A 25,551-nucleotide genomic window follows, 5' to 3' on the forward strand; every position below is an offset into this window, starting at 1 on the left:
ATATATGTAGTTCATGGCGTGGTTTATTTTGTTCTGTCGGAGCTTCTTGAAATGTTGGGCTACATTATTCATTTGTTCTGCTTTCCAGCTAAGTACAATAGCAAGGTCTCTTTAGAGTGTGTTTCATTCTGTCTTTATATTCCTTCCTTCCAGAGTCTGTAGCACTGTGCTATGGAGGATGTAATATGGACTGACTAAAAAAGATTTGAAGATCTATATTATAATATATGATAAGAGAATTAGTAATGTAGGCACGTTTTAAAGTAGTTTATAGTCATAATTTTGTTTTATGTTTTTACAGGAAGATTCTTTGGCAACAGATGTCTTCCTTGTGGACTATTTTAATGAATTCCTAAGCCTTCCAGTGAGTGTATTATTATGTTCTGTTAAATATATCATTAAAGGAAAATATTTTAATCACTGAATTAGGTTTTTTCACTGCATTATTTTATGAGACAAATTTATCCAGAGTAATATTTTCTTAAAAGATGATTGAGGCATTTTGGTCAAGTTTGTGTCTTTTTTATAGAGTTAATCATTTGGGTTTGAATGATATTTAGCAGTTATTCTTTTTTTTTTTTATTGAGTTTATTGGTACATTTAGGGATACAGTACAGTTACATTCATTGTTGGGATCATGTACCTTTACATGGCAAGTCTTGATTCTCATTTTTTCCCCTTACCTTTGCCCTCCCTTCACCCCCTCCTCCCCTCCCCATCTACAAACACTTTATTTTCATCTTTTCATTCTCTCACATTTTTTTCTTTTCCCTTTTTGTTCTTCCCCTACGTATCACACCTTCCCTACACCTTTAGCTCCTTTCCTCCCATTTCTAAATGTCAGTAATCTTATTAGAATCTTATGCATTGTTGCAGAATATTCACACCAGGGAAACTATTTGGTATTTACACATGTGGGACTTATTTATTTCACTTAGGAGTATATCTTCAATATGTATCCATTTTCCTATGAATGAATCTATTCTCTCGCTCTTTATGGCTGAGTAATATTCCATTTTATAGAAAAACCACATCTTCTTTATCCAGTTTCCAACGGATGGGCAAATAGGTTGTTTCCAAGATTTAGCTATTACAAACTGTGCCGCTATAAACATGGGTGCACATACTTCTCTGTGATATGATTCTTTTAGTTCTCTTGGAAAGATACCCAACAGAGGGATGGCTGGGTCAAATGGAACCTCCAGTCCAAGCTCTTTGAGGTATCTCCATATTGATTTCCATAGTGGTTGCACTAGTCTGCACTCCCACCAACAATGGAGGAGGGTTCCTTTCTCCCCACAACCCCGCCAACATTTGTTATTGTGTGATTTCTTGATAGCAGCCATTCTTTGTGGGGTGAGGTGGAATCTCAGTGTTGTTTTCATCTGCATCTCTCGAATGACCAGTGATGTGGAACATTTTTTCATATATTTTCTTGCTGCTTTCACTTCTTTGTATGAGAAATGTCTGTTCATTTCGGATGCCCATTTTTGGATCGGGTCTTTATATTTGGGGGGACTGATTGTTTTGAGTTCTTTATATATCCTTGATAATAGTCCTTTGTCTGAGGTACAGCTGGTAAAAATTTTTTCCCACATTGTAGATTGTCTCTTAGTTCTGCTAATGGTTTCTTTTGAAGTACAGAAGCTTTTTAGTAAGATGAGATCCCAGTTGTTGATTCTTTCTGCTAGTTCCCGTGCTACTGAGGATTTGTTCATAAAGTCTTTTCCTATACCAATGTCTTCCAGAGTTCTGCCTAACTTACTTTCCAGCAAGTTTAATGTTTCTGTTTTAATATTTAGATCTTTAATCCATTTGGATTTTAATTTAGTGCATGGCGAAAGATAAGGGTCTAATTTTAATCTGTGACAGGTTGATATCCAGTTTTTCCAACACCATTTATTAAAGAGGCTATCTTTCCTCCACTGAGGATGGTGAGCTCCTTTGTCGAAGATGAGGTAGCTGAGTACATCTGCATTTGTTTTTGTGTCTTCCAGTCTGTTCCATTGATCCTCAGGCCTATTTCTTTGCCAGTACCATGCTGATTTTATCACAGTGGCTTTGTAGTATAGTTTCAAATTGGGAATTGTTACACCTGGTGCCATGTGACTGTTGCCTATAATGGCTTTTGCTATTCTAGGTCTCTTGTGGTTCCAAATGAATTTTTGGATTCTTTTTTCTAGTTCTGTGAAATATAGTGTTGGAATTTCAATTGGCATTGCATTGAATGTATATAGCAGTTTCGGTAGTATGGCCATTTTCACTATGTTGATTCTTCCTACCCAGGAGCAGGGGATATCTTTCCATTTTTTTATATCCTCTTCGATTTCTTTTTTCAGAGTGCTGTAGTTTTCAGTGTAGAGATCTTTTGTTTCTTTTGTTAGATTGATTCCTAGATACTTCATTTTTTTGGATGCTATTGTAAAAGGAATTTTTTCCCTTATTTCTCTTTCTGTCTGTCTGTTATTTGTGTATAGAAAGGCTATTGATTTTTGGGTATTCACCTTGTATCCAGATACTTTACTGAATCTGTCAATTAAGTCTAGAAGTTTTTTGGTGGAGTTTTTTGGATCTTCAATGTAGAGTATCATATCATCAGCAAATAATGATAGTTTAACTTCTTCCTTTCCTATCTTTATTGCTTTAATTTCTTTCTCTTGTCTAATTGCTGTGGCTAATGTTTCCAGAACTATATTGAAGAGAAGTGGCGATAGTGGGCATCCTTGTCTTGTTCCTGATTTTAACATGAAGGTTTTCAGTTTTTGGCCATTCAATATGATGTTGGCTGATGGTTTTTCATAAATAGCCTTTATTAAATTGAGGTATAGACCATCTATTCCAATTTTTTGCAGGGTTTTTATCATGAATGGGTGTTGAATTTTATCAAATGCTTTTTCTGCATCTATTGAGAGGATCATATGGTTTTTGTCCTTGACTTTGTTAATATAATGTATTACATTCACTGACTTTCGTATGTTGAACCACCCTTGCATCTCTGGAATAAATCCGACTTGGTCATGATGGATGATCTTCTTAATAATCCTCTGTATTCTGTTTGCTAGTATCTTATTAAGGATTTTTGCATCTATATTCATTAAGGAGATTGGTCTGTAGTTCTCCTTTTTGGTTGTATCTTTCTCTGGTTTGGGAATCAGAGTGATACTTGCTTCCAGGAATGAATTTGGAAGTATAGCTTCTCTTTCAATTTCATTGAAAAGTTTGAAGAGTAATGGTAGTAGTTCTTCTCTAAATGTCTTGTAAAATTCAGCAGTGAATCCATCAGGGCCTGGGCTTTTCTTTGTTGGTAAGTTTTTAATTACATTTTCAATTTCACTGATTGTGATTGGGGTGTTTAAAATGTTTTTATCTTCTTCGTTCAACTTTGGTAATTCATAAGTATCTAGAAATCTGTCCATTTCTTCTGTGTTTTCCATTTTATTAGAGTACAGGTTCTCAAAGTAGGTGTTCATGATCCTCTGGATTTCTTTCGGATCTGTTGTGACTTCGCCTTTTTCATTCCTAATTGCATGGATCTGAGCCTTTTCTTTCCTTTTTTTGATAAGATTAGCTAAGGGTTTGTCAATTTTATTTATTCTTTCAAAAAACCAGCTCTTTGTTTCATTTATTTTTTGTATCGTTTTCTTAATTTCAATTGCATTGATTTCTGCTCGGATCTTTATAATTTCCTCTCTTGTTCGAGCTTTGGGTTTTTCTTGCTCTTGTTTTTCTAGGAGTCTAAGTTTCATCGTTAAGTTGTTTATTTGAGCCCGCTCTGTTTTCCTAGTGTGGGCATTCAATGTTATGAATTTTCCACGTAGAACTGCTTTCATTGTGTCCCAAAGATTCCTGTATGTTGTATTGGCATTCTCATTTATTTGTAAAAACTGTCTAATTTCTTCTTTAATTTCCTCTGTAATCCATTGATTGTTTAGGAGAGTGTTGTTCAGTTTCCATGTGCTTGTGAAGTTTCTATAGTTTCTTGTGCTATTGATGTCTAGTTTGATTGCACTATGATCTGATAATAAACAGGGGATGACTTCAATTTTTTTGCATTTATTTAGACCTGTTTTGTGAGCCAGTATGTGGTCTATTTTGGAGAATGATCCATGTGCAGCCGAAAAGAATGTATATTCTGGTTTTTGGGGGTGGAATACTCTATAAACATCTATTAAGTCCATGTGTTCCAAAGCTTGGTTCAGTTCTATTATTTCATTGTTGATTTTCTGCCTAGTAGATCTGTCAATTTGTGATAGTGGGGTATTTAAATCCCCCACTACAATTGTATTAGTGCTTATTTGGTTTTTCATGTTACTTAATATTTGTTTTATATAGTTGGGGGCATTTATATTTGGTGCATATATGTTTATGATTGTCAGCTCTTCCTCTTGAATTGTTCCCTTTACAAGGATGTAGTGTCCTTCTTTGTCTCTCTTAATGAGTTTTGGTTTGAAATTTACTTTATCTGAGAATAAGATTGCTACCCCTGCTTTTTTCTGGACTCCTGACGCATGGAGAATTGTTTTCCATCCTTTCACTTTCAGTCTATGGACTTCCTTTTGCACTAGGTGTGTTTCTTGTATACAACATATTGTTGGATTTTGCTTCTTAATCCATTCTGCCAATCTGTTTCTCTTGATTGGTGAATTGAGGCCATTAACATTGATGGTTACAACTGATATATTTTGACTTATTCTTGTCATGTTTTTGTCCATTTGTTGACTCTTTTTACTTTTTCTCCCATCTCCTTTTAGTTTCTTGCCTTGCCTATTTGATTTGGTCTGTTGGGCCTCATGTTATTGTGAATTTCGTTGTCCTTTTCTAGGATATTGTTTAGAATTCCTTGCAGTGCTGGTTTGGTGTTCATGAAATTTCTCAGGTGCTCTTTGTCGTGGAAGTATTTTATTTCCCCATCTATTTTGAAAGAGAGTTTTGCAGGATACAAAAGTCTAGGTTGGAGATTCTTTTCTTTTAGGACTTGGAATACCTCACTCCAGGCTCTCCTTGACCTAAGGGTTTGTGTTGAAAAGTCTGCTGTGATTCTAATGGGCTTCCCTTTGCATGTGATTTGTTTCTTTTCTCTTACTGCTTGTAGTATTTTGTTTTTCTGTTGGATTTCTGGAATCTTGATTATTATATGTCTAGGTGTAGATTTTTTTTGATCGTGGCTAGTTGGGGTTCTATATGCCTCACTTATCTGTATGTCTAATTCTTCCCTTCTGTTTGGGAAGTTTTCTGTCATTAATTCTGTGAAGAGCTTTTTTATATCATTTGTGTTTTCTCCTGTTTTTTCATGAATTCCTATCAGTCTTATGTTATTTTTCTTTGTATCGTCTAGGAGTTGTTGGATTGATTTCTCATGATCCCTTACTGTTTTTAATAGACCTCTTTTTTCACGGTCACTGACTGCTATCCTATCTTCTATATCTGAAATTCTATCTTCGCAATCTTTTATTCTGTTGCGTACTAGCAGTTATTCTTGTTGAAGAAAGCTGGAGCTTTCCAGGGCATCAGAAAGCATTCCTTACAGAACTCGGCACAGTTGTATCTGGCACCACGTTAGGCATTGAACGGAAGTGATAAGGACAGAATAATAAAACCTCAAGAAACATTTTTTTACCCTAGGCAATTATTGTCATCCTCATGGACAAATATTAAAATGCAATATTTGGATTTTTTTAATGTGTGAGACGGTCTTAGTGAGTTCTTGTTTGGTCTGATTCCTTCATCATCATTTGTACATTATAAGAAACCTAGAAGCATTACAGACTTGCTCTTACACATTGTATAATCTTTCTTTTGGCCTCTATAATTTCTATTCTTCCTAAAAGAATTCATTTAAAAGTTTTTATTATTATATGTGTGCAATACATAATGATCACCTTCATCATGGGGAGTTGATACATGTACCCAACACATGTTAATTCTTTTACCCCCCATCTCCATTTCTTGATCCTCTTTCCATTTGCTAAACATCTGTAGCAGTACAGTTTTATAAAAAGAAAAATTTTTATTTAAGTCTAACGTGATTTTCTCAACACTTAAATTTCAAGGTCTCAAAATTTGAGATTATGTTGACTTTTACTTGCTCCAGAAAATGAATGAATTCCCCTGCCTTTCTTTTCCATAAAAATCTATTTTAAATTGTACACATCCTGAAATTTACAAAAAAGTGAGAAAAATTAAACCACAATCTTGCCATCCAGTCAAAATAAATAGTGTGTTTTCCTTCAGACGATGAATGAGACAGTGGGCTGATTTCTGGTGACCGTGTAATCATGGTTCTCATCGTCCCCACCAGACATATGTAGTTCCTCCTGATTTGCAGCTCACATGGGCTGTTTTCTGTCTCTCCAGATTCTTCTGTTTTTACCTCCTTTTTCTCCCCCAACTCCAGCTCCTTTTGCATCCACATTTAGTACCACACATTCAGCCTGTTGCCTTCTTCAAATCACAAAAGAAGGCAATATGTTATGTTTGCAGAAGGGATTTGGGGTCAGAGAGAGAAAGAATGATAGGTTCTCAAACCAAGTGCCTAGCAAAATTCTAGAACAGATCAATAATATTTCATTTATGAGCACTTATCTAAGATTTAGAAGCTAGCATGAGTTTGCTAAGAGTAAATGTGACAATGGGGTCAGGGATTTAGCTCAGTGACACTGCACCAACCTTGTAAGCACAAGGTCCTGAGTTTAATCCTGGTGCTGCAAAAAAAAAAAAAAAGTGTAAGACTTCTTTCTTTTTTTTGAATAGTTATGGACTATTATTTTAGAGAAACATAAATTTAGTGTGTTATAGTTTCAATAAAGTGTTATAAAATAATAAATTGAATTATATTACTTCCTACACTGCTTAAAACCCTGTATGGTGGCTTCTTGTTACACTAAGAATAAAGTCTGGAATCCAGTGTGATCTGGTTCCTGCCATTTCTTGATCTCTATTTCCAATCCTTTTTCTCCCTAATTGTTTTCATCTTAACTAGTCTCCTTCATGTTTCCTATATATGAATATGCCAAGAACATTCAGGGTATTTCAGGCTGCAGTGCTCTTCCCTGGGATGTTTCTATCACTTTCTCCTTGCTTAAATCATTTCTGTTTGAAAGCCTTCCCACCAACTCTGTCTAAAATGCTATCCCCAGTGCATGCTCTGTTTACATTGCTTTATTTTTCACTGAAGTCCTTATCATGTCTGTGAAGTTAGCTTTGAAATATTTGAACTGATTCACTTAGTATAACCAGTAGAAATTGATTCTTAATAGTCTACAATTTGAACTTTGCATTCATTGTATGGAATTTAAGACTCGTTGCAATCTGGCCTCAATTTAACCTTTTTTTGTTTCATCTCTAGCTTCACATTTTTGTGCCACTATGCACAGTCTCTTCTGCCTCTCCTAGCTCACCAGCCTATCATGGCCACATATAATCTTGTACTCAGTGCTCACTGTGTAATGTTCAGTAACCGGAGTGCAACAGCACTGTGTCTGATTCTGAGCCCTCTACTCGTTACCCAGATGATCATACACACATCACTCAATTCCTTGATTTATTTTGCTTTGAAAAGAAAATAACTACTTTACAAGATTGCTATGAAATGAGGTCACGTACATTATGAATTAGTGCTTCTTTTTCCTTCTCCTTCACTAACTAGATCATCTCCTCTTCCCTTCCCCAAGCAACAGACAATCACTTATTTGGATTGGGAGATATTGTCAGTCTAGAAGATAAACTGTTGTGCCACACAGATGTGTAACTTCTTTGGCTTTTTTTGGGGGTGGGTACTGGGGATTGAACTCAAGTCTTTGAGCTTGCAAGGCAGGCCACCGAACCACTGAGCTAAATCCCCAGCCTGTAACTTCTTTGGCTTTTAAAATTTATTTTTAATAGAGACTTGCATGAAAAGTTGCAAGAGAATCAATGTTTTTCCAATTTGAGGTCACTCAGCTAGTAAATGATAGGTCCATCCAGGGCCACGTGGCTCAAAAACTTGATTGTTCCAGTACACTGTGATATCCACAGAACTGGCAACAGAGAAATAAACTGGTCATTTGAATAGCAGATTCTTGTCTTGTTTTTATCCTGATACGTAGTGTAAAATGAACTAAAACAAACAAAGCTAATGTACTTTTAGGGTTCATTAATAGAAGTATGGTCAAGATCAGAAAATATTAGTATTGTGCCTAAAAGGTACTCAGTAAATATTGTTTTGAATTGAGTTGAATCATCAGACCGCATTTGGAATATTGTATCCCTTTCTTGGTCCCATATGTTAAGAGTTGCCTCCACAAGCCAGACTCAGGGAAATGCTAAAGAGGGGTTGAAAGGAAGGGTGAGTGTTTAACCTGGCTTGGGACTAGGTGGTGGGGTGGAATGGAGCAGTCTTTTCAAATATTTGAAGATCTGATTGAGGACGAGGGATTAATATAGTCTATGAAACTAGAAGGCAGAACAAAGGCCAATTTATGAGGGAATCTAATTGTGTATTTTTAAAAAAATAAGATTATTTCATGATTAGAGATATTCAGGAGGAGGATAGGAAATTATTTTGTGGGAATATTGTATAGGGGAAATAAGGAGGAAGGAAATCATCTATAAGGACACTGTATAGGGAAGATCTGTCTACCTACCTATCTGCGTACAAACACATTTATCTGGGGTGGGATATTGAACTTACCCAACAAAGAAATTTTGATTACCTCACCTTTTTTATTTCAGAAGTCACTGTAAATTTCTTGGGGGCAAAGAAAAGCTTCTTGAAGATGATTCTGCTTTTATTTCTACATCTTCCATGTAAGATCCTTAAAAAAAGCCAGGTGTTGGTGGCAGGTGCCTATAATCCCAGAAATGTGGGAGGCTGAGGCAGGAGGATCCCAAGTTTGAACCCAGCCTGGATAATTTAGTGACTTAGTGAGATCCTGTCTCAAAATAAAAAGGGCTTGGATGTATCTCAGTTCAGAGGTCCTGTGTTCAGTCCCCAGTACTGAAAACAACAGTAACAACAACAACAACAACAAACAGTAATGATAATGATAATCCTAAGCCTTTCTCCTGACCCCCTGCCTTATCCAACCCTCACTTCCCACCAAAAACAGCCACAATCTAAGCCTGATAGTGTAGATGCAGATTAAAGGGCCTATGGGTCATCTATATTTTTGAGACTTCTGGGACTTTTTCCACATCTTTAGGACATACTCAGGGTTCCATAAGTGGATTGTGGCAAAAATGGGCCTAGGAGTCAGGCTTTCTGGCTCCTACAGTGTTTCTTTCCATTACACCATCACACCCTTGGGACACAATGTAAGATCCAGAAATTGATGGCTGGTAGCCTGCCTCCATGTTATTTTTTGATGAGGGGAATCCAGGACAGTTGCCACTGTTATAAATGATTATGGCACTTTCCAAATCCTGGTTTTCATAACTTCATTCTGTTTGTTCTGGTGCCATCTTCACATTCAGATATTGTTTTCATTTGGTGTCTGGGAGGTTTTTGTTGCTGTCAACTCTTTGTGGACAAGTGTTTGCTTATTAAATTTTCTTCTGTGCTATAGTGTGAAAAACATTTTTTCCTTTTGGTTTTGTTTTGTGTGTTTTATGCTTAGCGACTGTTGTGGGATTGAGTCGATGAGCCCACATAGATTTAGGTTGGTCCTCTGTGGGTGGTTTTGAATGTTTGTGACATTTATGGTTTGCAGAAGCTGAAGGGGTGGCCTGTTCTATACTCTCCTTGCAAAGATAGGTATGTCATGTGTTTGCCAGACCATGCTTAGCTATGTGCTTTTGGAATTTTACCATAACTTCTTTTTTTGGACTGATTCTCCACACTTTTAAAAAAAAATCTGTGAACTATTATAATTTCTTGCAGCTTTATAAAGGAGTTGTGCTGTAGATGGATTGTTGGGTAAAGGGAGGTGGAGAGAGAATATAGAGATGAAAGAAAGGGTGGGATGATGGGGACAGAGGTTTGGGTCTACCGCTGCCAAGATTTATATACCTAGAGATAGGTTTGTGAAGGATTCGAGACCGAGGCAACTGCTTAGTCCATGTTTAACAAAAACAAAAAACAACCCCCCCGAATTAGCAAATGTAACTCATTTTATTAACCACGCATGTTTTCTATATATTTTTATAGCATATTATTCCTTCCCTCCCATTGGTAAATGTCTAGTAAACAGTTTACAGTTAAACATGTAAAATGACAATAAAACTTAGATTAAAAGTTGTTATTGGTAACTGACCTGTTATAGCCAAGTAGTCACATGTTTTTCTGTTCACAGACTAGGATGCATGTTTAAAATACAGTGTTGGAGCTCAATTAGTAGAAACAGAGTTGGAGCAGAGATGAACATGTATTAAATTAACCTAGTCATTAGTTTTTAATTTAAATGCTGTTCAGCTAAATAATTTGGCAGCCGGTAAGTTTCAGTGGTGCTGGGTTGGCAGTTTGAGCACATTACTAATTATTCACAGGTTTTTTTCTCCTCTTTTCAAAGAAACATGGAACCAGCAATTTATTGTGGTAAAATATTTTCATGCACTTGCTTTTTCTGTGAAAATATTTTTCGCACATGGATGACTAGTACTACAAAGTTAGCTTTCAGCACCTTCAGGTCAATTCGTTTTAGAACATTTGGAAAATGATCCCCTTGAAATAAGAAAATTAAGTAAAAAAAAAAAAAAAGAAGTCTGTAACAGCTCAGAGAGGATTGGGTTTGAGGCTCATGCTGAAGACTTTTCCTGTCATATGATTAAAAGCTGAGTGTTGTCTAAATCAGCCTACTCAGCTTCTGGGAGAAAGTACTTCTTTCTGTACGGTTCATTTATATTTCCCCAATCCTGCATGTCATTTATATGCATACTAGACTACAGATGTTTTATGGATAAACTTGGAAATGGTAAAAACAAGGGCATGATGTGTGAGAGAGATTCTTTTTAAACAGGCAGGAAGAAGTTCGGTGATCACAAAGCAAGGTTCTTTCTCCTGTCTACAGAACCTAGATAGGTACATGAGAGTGCAAGAGGGAATGGGCAGAACCTGGCCTTTGGGTTCTGCCTGTCTTCAGTTAAAACTCCTCAGCAGAGCCCCACCCTAAAGCAGTGATCCTTATTAAACTTGAGTGTACATTAGAATTACCTGAGGACTTGCTGAAACAGAATGCTGAGTGCTGTCCTCGGTTTCTGACTCTGGGAGAGGCCCAAGGCTCTACATTTTGCAAAGGTTCCTAGTAGTTGATACTGATGCTGCTGGTTAGGAGACCACACTCCAAGAAAGAACCACTGAGAGAATGCGTTGAGGGTTATAGCGTGTAGCAGCAGGGCTTTGATGAAGTGGTCCCGTGCCTTTCTCTTCAGGCATATCCTGCTCTTCTCACCTCTTCTATTAGACAAGCAATGCAACATTGCCTGCAGTTCACTAAAAGGGCCCTATTATTTTGTGCTTCTGTGTCTCGATGCCTTGGCTCTTTCTTTTGTAGTTTCCTTCTCTGCTCCATCTAACTGATGTCTATTCATTCTTCAGCATCCCACTTTCTCTACACCTCTTCCTTAACTTCCTGAAGATAGTTAGGTGAAACCTTATGTACCATCACATTACTTTCTAAATACTCCTATTGCTTTCTACATGTTGAATTGATGTTGCAAGCTGAGTGCATTATTTGCAGATTGAACTATTCGTGCTTTTCAGAGAGATCCAGGGTGGTTTAAAGAGTGAGGTTTTGTGTTATTGCCAGTTGTATGTTGCAGTCTATGAATGTGTACCCAGGTGAGAGTGTGAGATAGAAGATGAGGATCTGCGGTTTCCTTAATGGGTCTCATCCTTCCTGCCTCTCAATAGAATAGTAACAGTTATCTCATCATACAGCATCTGAGGACACAAGTGTTAAATACAGGGTACATATTTTGGTACAACATGAACTAAAGAAGCAATGACTCATTTCCATGTCAGAAGAAAACCGACTGAGACTCACTTCAAAACAGTGTTCAGGAGAAGGTTGTCCTTTGTGGGAACTTTCAAGGATTTCAGGGGATACTTTTTTTCCTGTTCAATGAAGGATTCTCTGGGGCAGGATCCAGATCTCATTTCTTTCAGTTAGGGCTTTGTGGAAGATGCTGTTTTTTTCTCTCCCTCAATATAGCAAGAAATTATCCCTTATAATAGTTCATTTAATAATGATTTAATAAATACTTGTTGAATACACGAATGAAGTAATAACAAAAGAGTGGAAGTGGGTGATCTTACTAAATAAAAAAAGACACAGACTCTTTTCCCAGAGAGACACAGTCATGGGCTGATGGAGCATAAAACAGGGAAGGCACATTAGGAAGATCCAGTTAAAGCCTCTTTTACTCAGAAAGGCAAAGTGCTTAACCCAGCATTTCTACCATTTAACCATTCTGCTTATCCTTCTCTGAATAGTTTCTGCTTTAGCCACATCTCTCTTAAGGTGCGATTAATTGGACCAGACACATAGTCAAATATTATCCCCTTGTCCCTGTGGACGTTATTCTCTTGTCCCTTTGGCATTTGTATTTACAGGAATTTTAATCATTTTAGTATTTTGCTGACTCTTTTCATCAGAGAAAAATAAATCTTTATATACTTATCCTTAAAGAGTAGAAACAATGTTTTTTTATTCACCTTTGTAACCTTCATGCTTAGGATAATAACTGCCACTTGAGGTTTAAAATTTTTACACACACACACACACACACACACACATACACACACACACATTCAGTACCAGGGATCAAACTCAGGACCTTGCCAGACAGGTGCAATGCCACTAAGCTATATCCCTGGCCCTTTTTTCTTTTTGTGTGATACTGGGGATTGAACTCAGGACCTTGTGCTTCCAAGGCAGGCGCAGCACCACTGAGCTAAATCCCTGGCCTGCCTGCCCTGTTTTTCTTTTTTTTTTTTATATTATTGAAATGAATTAAATGGAAGAGAATTTGAATTAGTTATGTGCTACTTTTATAACCTTAAAATCACAGTGCCATTGACCATCTGAGATCTACTCTAACTCATGGCTTTTTAAATAGGAAAATGCTTATTTGGCAAAGACTCTTAAGTCTTAAGCATTTTTAAGATTAGGATTTATAACTTTTTTTGAGACTGGATATCTCTATGTTGCTCAGACTGACCCCAGATTCCTGGGCCAAGCAATTCTCCTGTGTCAGCATCCCAAATAGCTAGGATTACAAGCATATGCCACCATGCCTACTTACATATATATGCCTGCTTACATACACTACATTTACATTTAAAAAAATAACATTTTGGGCTGGGGATTTAACTTAATGGCACTGTGCCTGCCTTGCAAGCACAAGGTCCTGAGTTTGATCCCTGGTACCAAAAACAAACAAAAGAACAAAAAAACAAAAAACTCAGAACATTTCATGTTACTTTTATTATAAACACACTAATTCTAATTTTTAGTTGTTTATACCTATGCTTTTATAAAATTCTTTTTGTCAAGTTTCTCTACTCTAGTGTGTTTACATCCTTTAGCTTTTCTTCCTCAGAATGGATATACCTGGATTCTTTCACCATTTAACTTGGTTCAGAATTGATATACTTTTGTAAGTATATTCAATTACACATTAAACTATAGTTACAGGGAATCTGGGAAATCGTTTAGTTTTCCAGTCTTTGCATCTCAGGAGGTTGGAATGGATCCTGAGTGAACTGGTCATAAGCCCTAACCAGAACTCTGTAGCTGTACCTCTGTTTCGTGGTCACCAATCCAGATGGTCTTTCATATTGTAATGCTTCATTTTCCCCACCCAGTTACTGTTTGACGTTCATTCTCTATCAAATTTAATTCATTTCCTTTCCCCATCCAGATAAATCCAGTTTCTCATATCAGTAGACTCTTTTATCTGTTTAGTTCTTTAATAGCACAGTTCAAGGATAGTATTTATGACACTTAGATAAGTGGTGCTGATTTGAATCACATGTTTGAAAGACAGATGGAAAGGGAAACCAATAAAATATATTTATTAAAGAAACCATATACATAATTTATTGCTATCCATAGATAATCAGGGAGCTATAATTGTCATTTTGGGGGTCTTATCTCTGAGCTTTAACACATTCATAATGGAGCTGCAATATGTATGTCTTGCTATTGGGCAGCTCTGAACCACTGTAGTACATGTTTGACTGTCCATCTGGCCATAAGGGACAGTTGTGTATTACCACTGGTGGTTCAAGCCAGTGTTAAATTCCTTGGGGAGACAATCAGAATTCGGAGATGTGATATTATATTATATCTAGACAGAAATATAAATAGACATATATACACATGTATATTTCTAGATTCAGTTTGACAACAACATCCTGTCATTTAAGTCCTAATTATAGTATATCTAAGTACTAAAGTAAAACTTAAGAGAATTAATGCTCTACCTAGGAAACTTACTAATTTTTGGGGAGGAATTTAGTATCTTCTACTAATAATGTTGAACACATAAATTATAGTGAATGAATAGTCATTTTACAGAAGATACCTTAAAGTAAATAAATACTTTAAGAAAGGTACCCTTTTTTTGGTTGTGGAGGGAAAGATAAGAAAAAATACGGCTAATCTACCACTTACTACTTATGGAGATGAAGAATCTAAAGATGTTCAGTGACTTACCCAGTCACGGAGCTATTTATTGGCAAGCTGGCATTCAAACTCAGAACTCCTGTTGTATATTAACTACTTAGCCTTAAATAAAACTTGGCAGCATTTAGTAATTAATGAGAAATGCTCAGAAATACTATTCTCTTTCACTTTTTGTCATAGTGTGAGGAATGGTGTTGAAATACTCTTAAGTGAAGAACATATTGTATTTAATTTTCTCCTTTTGGGAAAGGGAGATTGTCAACTTTTGTGGCTCCTGGGGATGAAAGAGATAAAGAGCATTATTTCTTCTTTACTCATTCTCCCTTAGTGGTCCATCCCCTTCTAAGATGATAACTTTGCTTCATAGAGATGACATATATGTATTTCTGTGATATCAGAGAACCACAGAGGTAAGATTTTTTTGTGATTTTTTTCTTTTTATTGAGTTTATTGGTACAATCTAGGTATAAGATTTTTGTACAGAGCGGATTTCTGTCATAGCATACCCTCACACTTAGCTCTTGGCATAAATTCACCAGAAGGACTTCCAAGCTTCTAAAAGGGAAGAAAGGGGTGAAAGGAGGGCAGAGACAAGGGGAAAAATGAGAACCAAGACCTGTCATGTAAAGGTACAAGATCCCAATAATGAATGTAACTGTACTCTCTACCTAAAATGTACCAATAAACTCAATAAAAGAAAAAAAATAAAAGGGAAGAAAGAATTAGGTATACATGCATATAGTAAATATCAGGTCTTCTTAGAGAGAGTGAATTGCTGGGCTTTGAATTTTTAAAAATTTCCATGTTTGTATTGCAGACTTTTCCAGAAGCAATTAGGTTTAATGTGGATTATGGAATTTTTGAAGTAGTTAATGATGCTCCACAACTTCTGGAAAAACAACTGAAAAAAATTCTACATAACCAGCAACCTCGAAATCCCATCTATGATGTTGTGAGGAAAAGAAGGCATGATATTAAACCTGTTCAAATGAATGTCCCCTGTAAAGATGAGACTATTAATGTCAACTACAATATTATGGTAAGAAAGTATATTAGAGTTTGTATTTTGCAAGATAGAAAATCATTTGATGAAATTAGCATGAAGTTCCTTGGGGTTCCTTTTCAGAAATGTAACTGTAAATGTTAATTTGTGCTGTGTTTACACATAGTGTTTGTATATCATTTGTTTATAGCTAGTGGCCAATTTAGTCTAGCAGTTTTGTTGATGTTTATCAATATAAGAAGGTTCTCATAATTTACCTTGAATACTTAAAATATGAGGTTAGTTAAGAGCAACACAAGTGCTATATGTGTATCTGTTATGGCTTGTGACTAGATGTCCCCCAAAGCCTCATGTGTTCATAAATGGGGCTTTCTCAGAGGTAGCTGGATCTAGACTGTTTAACTATGGGATTGACTCATGGTGCAATGCTAGGATTAAGGCACTAGGATTAAGGGTGTGAGTGCTACTCACCCTAAGGGTGGATAGCCCATTTAAGATAAAGGGACAGAAAGTTGCTTGTCACTTGTCTTTCTGCTTCCTGCCTTCTGCCTGCCATGAACTATTTTCCTCTGTGATGCTGCTCTGCCATGGCACCCTACCTTGGAGCCAACCAACTATGAACTGAAACTTCTATGGACTGTGATCTAAGTAAACCTTCCCTCCTTTAAGTTGAGTGTTTTTCTCTCATCAAAAAGCAAAGTAGTTAAGACAATATCCTTTATAGTTTAGTTGCATTCTAGGAAATGTGGGTGTATAGTAAGTGTTTCTCTTATTTGGATTTTAAACAAATCTATTAATCAGTTAGGAATTGAGACTTTTGATCCTCAAGTTACGCTTTATGGCTCTGACCTCCATAGCCTTAAATTTTATCAGCTTCTAGTTTGTCTCCTTAGCATGAGTTCAGAAAACCTGGGTTCACATATTGCCAGTCCAATTTACTAGCTCTGTGTCCTTGAACAAGTCTCTTTGGTGAACCTTATTTTTATCATCTGTCATGTCTTCGCTACATGTTACTTTGGTTTGTTATGGGGGTCAAATGAAAATGATAATATTTAATAATATTATTTTCATCTAGGCTGAAATATGTCTAAAACTTCAGATGTAGCATTACTCCAGTCCAAAAGTTCTAAGTCTTCTGTTACTGAATTAAAATACTGTGTATTTCTTTTCTGTTAATTTCTGTCAAATTAAATGCTGCTAGTAATAACTACATTAAAGCACTGTTTTGAAGGTAAAACAAGGAAATAATATGAATAGATTCTGAACTAGATAAGTTGTTAAGAAAGTTGTGTTTAAAGAGATGACAACAAGGTAGAGAGGAGACTAAAATTATTATTTAAATAAAATAAAAATTTTTTTAAAAGATAGAAAGGAGACAGAGATCAGAAAAGGAATGAAAAGGTGGGAAGAGCAGAAGAAAGGAGCAATGGGGAGGGGTGAAAATAAACTATGTTATATGCATGTATGAATATGCCAAAATGAAACCCAGTATTCTGAATAACTCATATCTACTAATAAAAAAGTCTTCTTAAAGAAGATTTTGTTTTGTTTGTTTGCGGTTTGTTTGTTTAAGACTAGTGTCGCACTTATAGTCCAGGCTAGCCTTGAACTCGTTGTGTAGCCCAGGTTGGTACTGAATTTGCTGTCCTCCTGGCCTCCATTTCCAAACGCTGGGATCGCAAGCATGCACCACTACACCCAGCTGAAAGCTGTTTTAATAAAACAATATGCAAGATGTGCAAATAATACTTATTAACAATAAAGTAGAATTCAGAATCAGGAATTTTGCAATGGGATAAAGAGGGATATTACATAATGATAAAGGGGTCAATTCACCAAAAAAGCAGAACAGCCTACAAACACAAGTGCTCGATAGAGCTTCAAAATAGATGATGCAAAAGCTGATAGAACTGAAAAAGGAAATGGACAAATCTAGTTTTAGTTGGAGATTAAAACATTGCTCTTTCAGTATCAGTAGAAAAGATCAGAAGGACACAGAAATTCAGTATCCACTAGCAGTCAGGTTACTCTTAATTTATGTTTATGAACACCTTACCCCACAACAGCAAGGATACATTCTTTTTCAAGTATAAAATGGACTGATTACTAAAATGGATCATATTTTGGGCTATATGACAAATTTGAACAAACAAAAAAGATTTGGCATAATGTGAAGTATAGTTTTGTTCATGCCAGAATTAAACTAGAAATCAGTAAAATAAGAAAATCTTAAATAATTAAACAACGCATTTCTAAATAACCTGGAAGTCAAAAAAAAGTCAAGTCTCAAAGGAAATTAGAAATTACATTGAATTGAATACAAATTAAAACACAACATAATAAAAATGTGTGGAATACAGCTAAATTAGCCCTTGGAGGGAAATTTATATCATTACATGCTAGTAATAGAAAATACTAAATATCTCAAACCAGTGACTTATCTTCCATCATAGGAAACTAGAAAAATAAAATAAAATTAAAACTACAGTTAAAGAAGTAAAGAACATAATCACTGAAATTGAAAAAGCCAACAAAAAATAAAAGCTTGTTCTTTGAATAAAAATCAGTGAAAATAATGAATTTTTACCCAAACTGATAAAACAAAAATAAAAAAGGAGAGATGATAGAAACAACTAATACCACAAATGATAGAGAGGATATCATTACAGATTCTAATGATGTTCAAAGAAAAATAAAGGAACTTTTCAAACAACTATGTCCATAAACTTAAAATTTTAAATTAAATAGACATATTCATTTGAATGATAGGAACACATTTCTTGAATGCTTGCTCAAAAAGATATAGAAAAACCAAATAGCCATACATTAAAGATATTAACCTATAATTAAAGGGGCCAGGGATTTAGCTCAGTGGCACTGTGCTTGCCTTGTGAGTGCAAGGACCTGAGTTTGATCCCTGGTACCGCGCCAAAAAAACAAAAACAAAAACAAAAACTTACCACAAAGAAAGCTCCAGACCCAGGTGGCTTCACTGGTGTATTCTATCAAACATTTACAGATAAAGTAATACCTAATATGTGAAAACCTTTCCAAAAAACAAGAGGGATCAACTCTCATGAGGCTAGCATTACAGCAGTTCTAATATTAGATAAAGAAATCTCAAAGAAAAAGAAAAAACTACAATATTCCTTAAAAACACAGACATAAAAATCCTCAATAAAGATTGGCAAGTTGAATGAAGTAATGCAGAAAAACTATGAAAAATAATATGTTTTAGAAGATAACATAGGCTTAAATCTTCATTTCCTTGGATAAGGCATTGGATTTTTATAAAAGATCTGACATAAAATGCACAGACAACAAAAGAAAAAAAATGGGATAAATTAGACTTCATAAATATTGAATTTTTACACTCCTAAGGTTGCTATCAAAAATTGAAAATACAACTTACAGAATTGGAGGAAACACTTGTAAATTATGTATCTAATAAGCACTTGTATCTAGGTTATATAAAAAACTCTTACAACTCAATAAAATGAAACTCAATTTAAAAATGTAAATAGGATTTGAATAGACAGTTCTTTAACTAAAGATATGCAAATGTTTGACAATCAACATGTGAAAAGATCCTCAATGATATTCAGTAATTAGAAAAATGCATTCAAAATTTACATGAAATACCATTTCACATCCACCAGGATAGCTATAATAAAAAAGAGTAAGAAGTGTTAGGATATGAAAAAATTAGAACTCTCATATACTCCTGATTTAATTCCAAGATAGCTCAGCCACTTTGAAAAATGCCAAGCAGTTCCTTAAAAAGTTAGCCAGTTACTTATGACCCAGAAATTTGATTTTTAGATATATACCCAACAGAATTAAAATATATATCAACACAAAAAATATATGAAAATACTCAAAATAAATCCATTCATAATAGCCAAAAAGTAGAAACAATCCAAATGCCTGTTTTTTGATGAACAGATAAGGAAAATATGGTATAGCCACACAATGGAATATTATACAGCAATAAAAACAAAGTACAGTATTGATGTATGCTACAACAGGGATGGACACAACTTGAAAGCATTATGCTAAATGAAAGAAGCCAGTCACAAAAGATCGCATGTGATATTTAATTTATATGAGGCATCTAGAATAGGCATACACATAGAAAATAGAACTATGGTTATTTGTAGATGGTGGAGAGAGGGCAAGAAGTTGGGACAAGAGGATTAACTGCTAATGGTTATGGGGTTTTGTTGGAGGGTGATGAAATACTAAAAAATGTTAGCACTGGTTATATATGTCGGAATATATTAAAAATCACTGAATTTTATACTTTAAATGATAAATTGTATGCAGTATGAGTTAATCCAGTAAAGGTGTTACTTTTTAAAAGATGCAGGTCTGGGGTGCAGCTCAGTGCAGTGTGGTTCTTAGCATTAATGAGGCCTCAGTTCCACCCCCAGCACTGCAGGGGGCAAAATGGAAGGCATGTGCACACACACACACACACACACACACAGAAGTCACGATGAACTATTTCTGTACCCCTAATAGATTCAGTAAAATAAACAAAAACAAAAACTAAGAACACTAAATGCTAGCCAGCATGCAGAGCAACCAGAACTTTTTACATTGTGATTGAGAATTCCATTCTGGAAACCAGTTTGGCAGCTCTAAATTACACAGACTGTACTATCCATCTATCCTACCCCTATGTATTCACCCAAGAGAATTAAAAATCATATTTATACCAAAACCTGCATGTGAATAGATACAGTTGCTTTATTTGAAATTATAAAACCTGGAAGCTATCTACATTTTCTTTCACTTGGAGATGGATTAGCAAACTGGTACATCCATTCTGTCGTCCACTTCTAAGCAGTGGAGAGGAATGAGGATGCATGGGAGCTCATAGGTCCATCTTGAATGCTTTATGCTAAATGCGAAGTGCCAGGGTCCAAGCCTGTGTACTGTACTAATTCCATTTATATGGCATTCTGGAAAAGGCAAACTGTCAGGGCAGATCAGTGGCCTATACTTAAAAAGATGGGTTTTACTGTATATAATTTAGTACTCTACCTGATCAGAGAAACTTCTCTAATAACCAACTACACAAATGATCCCTGGAAGTATACCTTTACTGTATATAATTTACTCTTCAGTAAATATGACCAAACAAAAAGATCTTTTGTTTGATAGCCACACTTTATTTGGTTGCCTTGTACACCTAAATGTAACTTAATGCAAGTGTAGAGGCATTGTAAACAGCTTGTGCGTAGCTATTTAAAAATGGTTCTAGAATGATTTCTCCTAAAGAATTATAGATGACAAGTCAAAGAATGTAACAAAAAGTAGCTAGATTTCAAAAAGGTGGAGTTTTCCTGTGATCAAGGTACATATTCCAAAATTAATGTAATTATTATATATTGCAAACATACACTAATAAAAATAAAATAAGTATCAGAAAAAGAACATCATTGGGTGATTATCACAAATTTGGTTTCTTGTAGCCTTTTGGTTATCTCAGGGATCTTTGGGTTTGGTTTGTTTTGGTTTGATTGTATTCTTTTTTTCTATGATACTGGGGGATTGAAGCCAGTGCCTTTGTACTGAGCTACATCTCCAGCTCCTTTTTTCATTTTTTGAGACAGTTTCTTTAAGTTGCTAAGTTGCCCTGTTTGGGCTCAAACTTGTGATTCTCCTGACTCAGCCTCCCACAAAGCTGAGATTATAGGCATACACTATCATATCCAATTTTGTTTTTTAAACAACTTTAAAATTTTTTTCAGGATTAAATAATTTCACTTTAGGTAAATTGTATTTGTTTCTTATAAGTATTAAGTTGTTTTATGGTGTTACTGGGTTTTGGGGTACTGGGGTCTCCCTCTAGAGGTGGTTTCTAGGTTCTTTCTGTCCCAAGCAAAGAATTGGTAAAGACAAGTGCAAAAGGTAGCAAGGGTTAAAGATGGGAAAAGAAGTGTGCCCTGCACAGTGAGTCTGGGTCAAGTACAAATAGGAAAAGAGGTCCACTCTACAATGTGAGAGGGGACCATTGTGAAAGGCACAGTAGTGCAGAGCTCATGTGGACCTCTTGTATCTTCCACTCCTCACACTGCTGTCAAGTCTAGGCGGTCCTGTGGAGAACTTGTTGGAATTCTCCTGTGAAGAACCGAAGACAGCACTCTGTGGCTTCAATGTGCAGGGATTGGGAACTGTTCTGCATGTGTCTTGGGACTTTGTGATTAACAGATCACACCCACTTCCCCATCCAGTTTGCCATACCCTAATCTCCTGCCTGAACAGAATTATTTTGTATGCTTTTGGTCTTTATATTTTAGTTCTTTTAAACATCTTGAAGGGTTTTTCTTTTTGGCAGTTTGGATAAAGACTTTTTTGTTTTATTATTTTTGAACCTTTGATTTCATTTTTAGGTCAAATAGATGCAAAAATGTTAAAAAAGGCAAGACTTTTTGTTGAACAGTTCATTTGTTAAATATTTGGCAGATTGGTTTTAGGTGACCTGACTAGTCTGCCAACCTTGTAGAATTTCTCAAGAGTACATAGTATATCAATCTTTATATATAGTTTTGTATCTTTCTTTAATGCATTGACTATATTGCTAATGACACAGGAATCCTTTATGGTTGTCATTGTATCACATATGTGGAGTCTTTCCAACCAGTTGATCCAGACGCCCTCAGATCTCACTTTTAATCAGTGAATTAGTCAACAAAGTGCTATTATTTAGGTGCAGGCTGTTTTCAGAATTTTTGTTCTTTCTGTGCTCAAAAGACCATGTTTTGCAAACAGATGTTTTTACTGGGCAGGAGGAAAGCTGTTATGTGTTTTGTTCAAGAGTCATGGGAGCCCATTGACTTTGTGGCACATGTCAGCAGTGTTGAGCATACACACACCCCCATGAACAACAACTTACCATAACACTATTATGCAGCCATTCAGTCTTTTCACTAGATTTAGTAATGGTCCATGTGTTGACCATGATGATACTATCAGAGCAAAAGTATGACTGTAGCAGATGATCCAGGTAAGTGCAGGCATTTACCTCATTGAGATATGTAATTTATTTATTGTTTTACCTATTAGTAACATCTGTTTAGGTGCTGGCATTCCAGCCAACGTGTTCATCAACCGATGAACAGAAAAAGGAAATATATTTACACACAATGAAGTTCTACTTTGCTGTAAAGGAAGATACACTTGAATTATTTGTAGGAAAATAGATACACCTTGAGACCATAATGTTAAGTGAAACAAGTCAGACACACAAGCTTAAATATCTCATGGATTCTTCTATGAGAAACCTAAAGAGCAAAATAAAAGATAATGGGAGGTAGGGAGATTGATCTTTCTCAAATGGGAAGGGGATCAAGAGATGGGTGGAGAGGGGAAGGGATGAAAACAAGAATTGAGATGTTATATACATGTACCAGCTCCCACAAGGAATGTAAATATGTATTGCAAACATGTACAAAAGCAGAAAGAATTCTGGGAAAAGTGGATATAAGCATCAATAGTGAAATATTTTAGGATGAGTAGCAACTATATTATTCCTGAATAATTTTATGCTAACCTATACTCCTTAATGTTATGTGAGATTTTTCACAGTCATAGCTTTCTCCCTCCATCCCTCAGATGGCATCCTGTGATCTAATACTGTCATGCTTGTTTGTTTTCTCTTTGGCTCCCTTCCTCAGCCTACATGTTTCAGGTTAGAGTGTGCAGAATGTTTTTGGGAAACTCTCTTGGTGGGATGCTGATGTGGGCCCCCACAGGAACCTACAATGTGGTACCTTCAACACTACTACATGTTTCGTGTTTCCAGGAGAGTATCCGAGGATGTTAACCATTTAACCAAAAGTTTAAAACTGGGAGAACAAGTGACTTTAGTGGCCTAAGTTTGCTTAGTGATTCTTCCTCTGTAATTATTTTTTTTCTCTTAAATTAGTTTTACTTTTATTAGTACATGTTTTATTAGTACATGTTTACAGTACATAGTGATAACATTCACTGTAAGGAATTGGTACATGTACATAACACATTTAAATTCTTTTTTTCCCCCTTCCCTCTACCCCGTTTTATTTTTCCAGCACCCCTTGGTAATTATTTTTAGTCCATATTATGTCACTAAAAATACTAATACTATTTTTTCGTTATGCCTCTTTCAATTAATTACTTAACTTTGCTGAATTCAAGTTGTTAATCAGTAAAATGGAGATAATAATTGATAGAGAGCTGGTGAGAGAATAAAAGGGGTACCAAAGGCAAGAAGTGATTTCATAATTATGACTTGGGGTTATTTTTAATCTCTCTTGCAAATAGAACATAGCAACACTGTTCTTAGTGATGGGCAGAGATCATTAGCACTCTCATGATGAGGCCTCAGTTACCCTCAAGTGTGTTTTTCTTTAACATTCTTTTTCTTTTTTCACTTCTCGTAGTGTCTCAATAGAGAACAAAGTATTAAATGGATCAAAAAAGAAAGACTTCCGGCATTTCTGGAGAGTGATTGCTATTTTGAATACAGGTATCGGAGTTCCATCAATACACATATTTTAAATACCTATTTTTTCACCTAACATCATTTTTCTGTGTTTTTTTTTAGTAAAATAGTATACCTTGCAACCCACTGGAATTTGGGTCCTACTTGATATAGAATAAAGAGTGATAGAGAATTGCCAAAAAAAAAAAATCACTTAAGTTTTCTAAAAAGATTTCACAGAAATAGTACCTAATGGATGTATTTCAGTTGTACCTCTTTGGTTGTTATACTTTTTTGTGGGGGGTTGCCAGGGATTGAACTCTGGACCTCACACTTGCCAGGTAGGCGCTGTGCTGCTGAGATACATCCCCAGTGTTGTTATAGTTTTAAAACTGACTATTGGGATAATGGTACTTGTGTGCAGAGTTCACAGATGAATGTTAATACAGTATTAAGAATGTCAATACAAAGCCCACTTTTTCCTTTATGTTCCCTTATAAAGCGTCAAGTACCCAAACATTCTGAAATTATACTAAAATTTGACCTTTGCTTGGAACAACCATTTAAAAATAAAAATAGATTAAAATAAAAATTATCAATTAAGGAACTGTTGTATGAACTGTTCTAAGGAACAAGTCATGAATTTCAGCAGAGCATAAGAGAGTCAGCCTGCAAAGTTAGGAGGAGCGATTGCCTTGATACTCAGAATTTTAGGCTTTTTTCTGAATTCTGCTATACTTGAAACTTAGTAAATTTTATGATTTCTACAATATAGGTTAGCCAAATTGGTCTCACAAGTAAGATGGAGCGAGTCAGGTGTGAGTTTCACAATTGGTACACATTTTTCTCCATGGGTCTTGAGGAAACCACCCAGTCCACCACCTCCAGCTGTTGAAGAAGACAATCTTATAATTATGAAAAAGTTCTACCTTTCTCTTGGCGAGGTAAAAGTATAAGTATTGTTTTGTGAGATTTTTTTTATTTCAGAGGCATGCATTTCATTTGTAACACTTGGACAGAGAAAATGATTTAAAATACTTCTAAAGCACGTTTAACAATAAGTCTTTTGGATTTATGCTAACTCATTTGCTCTGTACTGTAACCTTAAATGCAATCAGAAGTACATCATGTGTCAGAAGTAACAAAAGCAAGAGTGAAGAACATGCTCGGTGTCACCTAGGAAGCACGGATAACTTGTATTATATCCATAGTTTGGTTATTCATTTCGAAACTGTTATTATTTGGATTGAATTGCTTTTGTACAAAAGATGATAAATTGTGCCTTCTCTTCCCTACTGTCTAGACAATTGCTTAGTAGCATTACTGTTTAACTGCTGTCAGAGAAATTTCTCCTCCATGATTGTGGAAATGTGGGGTTATATGAGTAGAAGAGATAAAGCTTAGATCAAATGTGCTTTTAGAGAGTCAAGGCTTGGTGAAAAGTGTTTTGGTTTTTTTTTTTTTTTTTTTTTTTT

At 35.6% G+C, this 25,551-nt stretch overlaps 1 protein-coding gene across 1 annotated transcript in view; it reads left to right on the plus strand.

Annotated features, from left to right (window-relative positions):
* Positions 1–25,551, plus strand: part of Rgs22 (regulator of G protein signaling 22) — a gene marked incomplete at its 5' end in the record, with an annotated part of 111,222 nt that overhangs the window by 14,310 nt on the left and 71,361 nt on the right. The window contains 4 exons of the mRNA XM_010619664.2: positions 302–364; positions 15,421–15,642; positions 24,036–24,121; positions 24,852–25,020. Of these exons, the coding sequence (XP_010617966.1) occupies positions 302–364; positions 15,421–15,642; positions 24,036–24,121; positions 24,852–25,020 (540 nt within the window). The remainder of the gene's footprint in view (positions 1–301; positions 365–15,420; positions 15,643–24,035; positions 24,122–24,851; positions 25,021–25,551) is intronic.

The sequence above is a fragment of the Fukomys damarensis genome, unplaced genomic scaffold (genome assembly GCF_012274545.1).
Source record: "Fukomys damarensis isolate Sample0158 unplaced genomic scaffold, DMR_v1.0_HiC HiC_scaffold_5, whole genome shotgun sequence".
NCBI classification, from domain to species: Eukaryota; Metazoa; Chordata; class Mammalia; order Rodentia; family Bathyergidae; genus Fukomys; species Fukomys damarensis.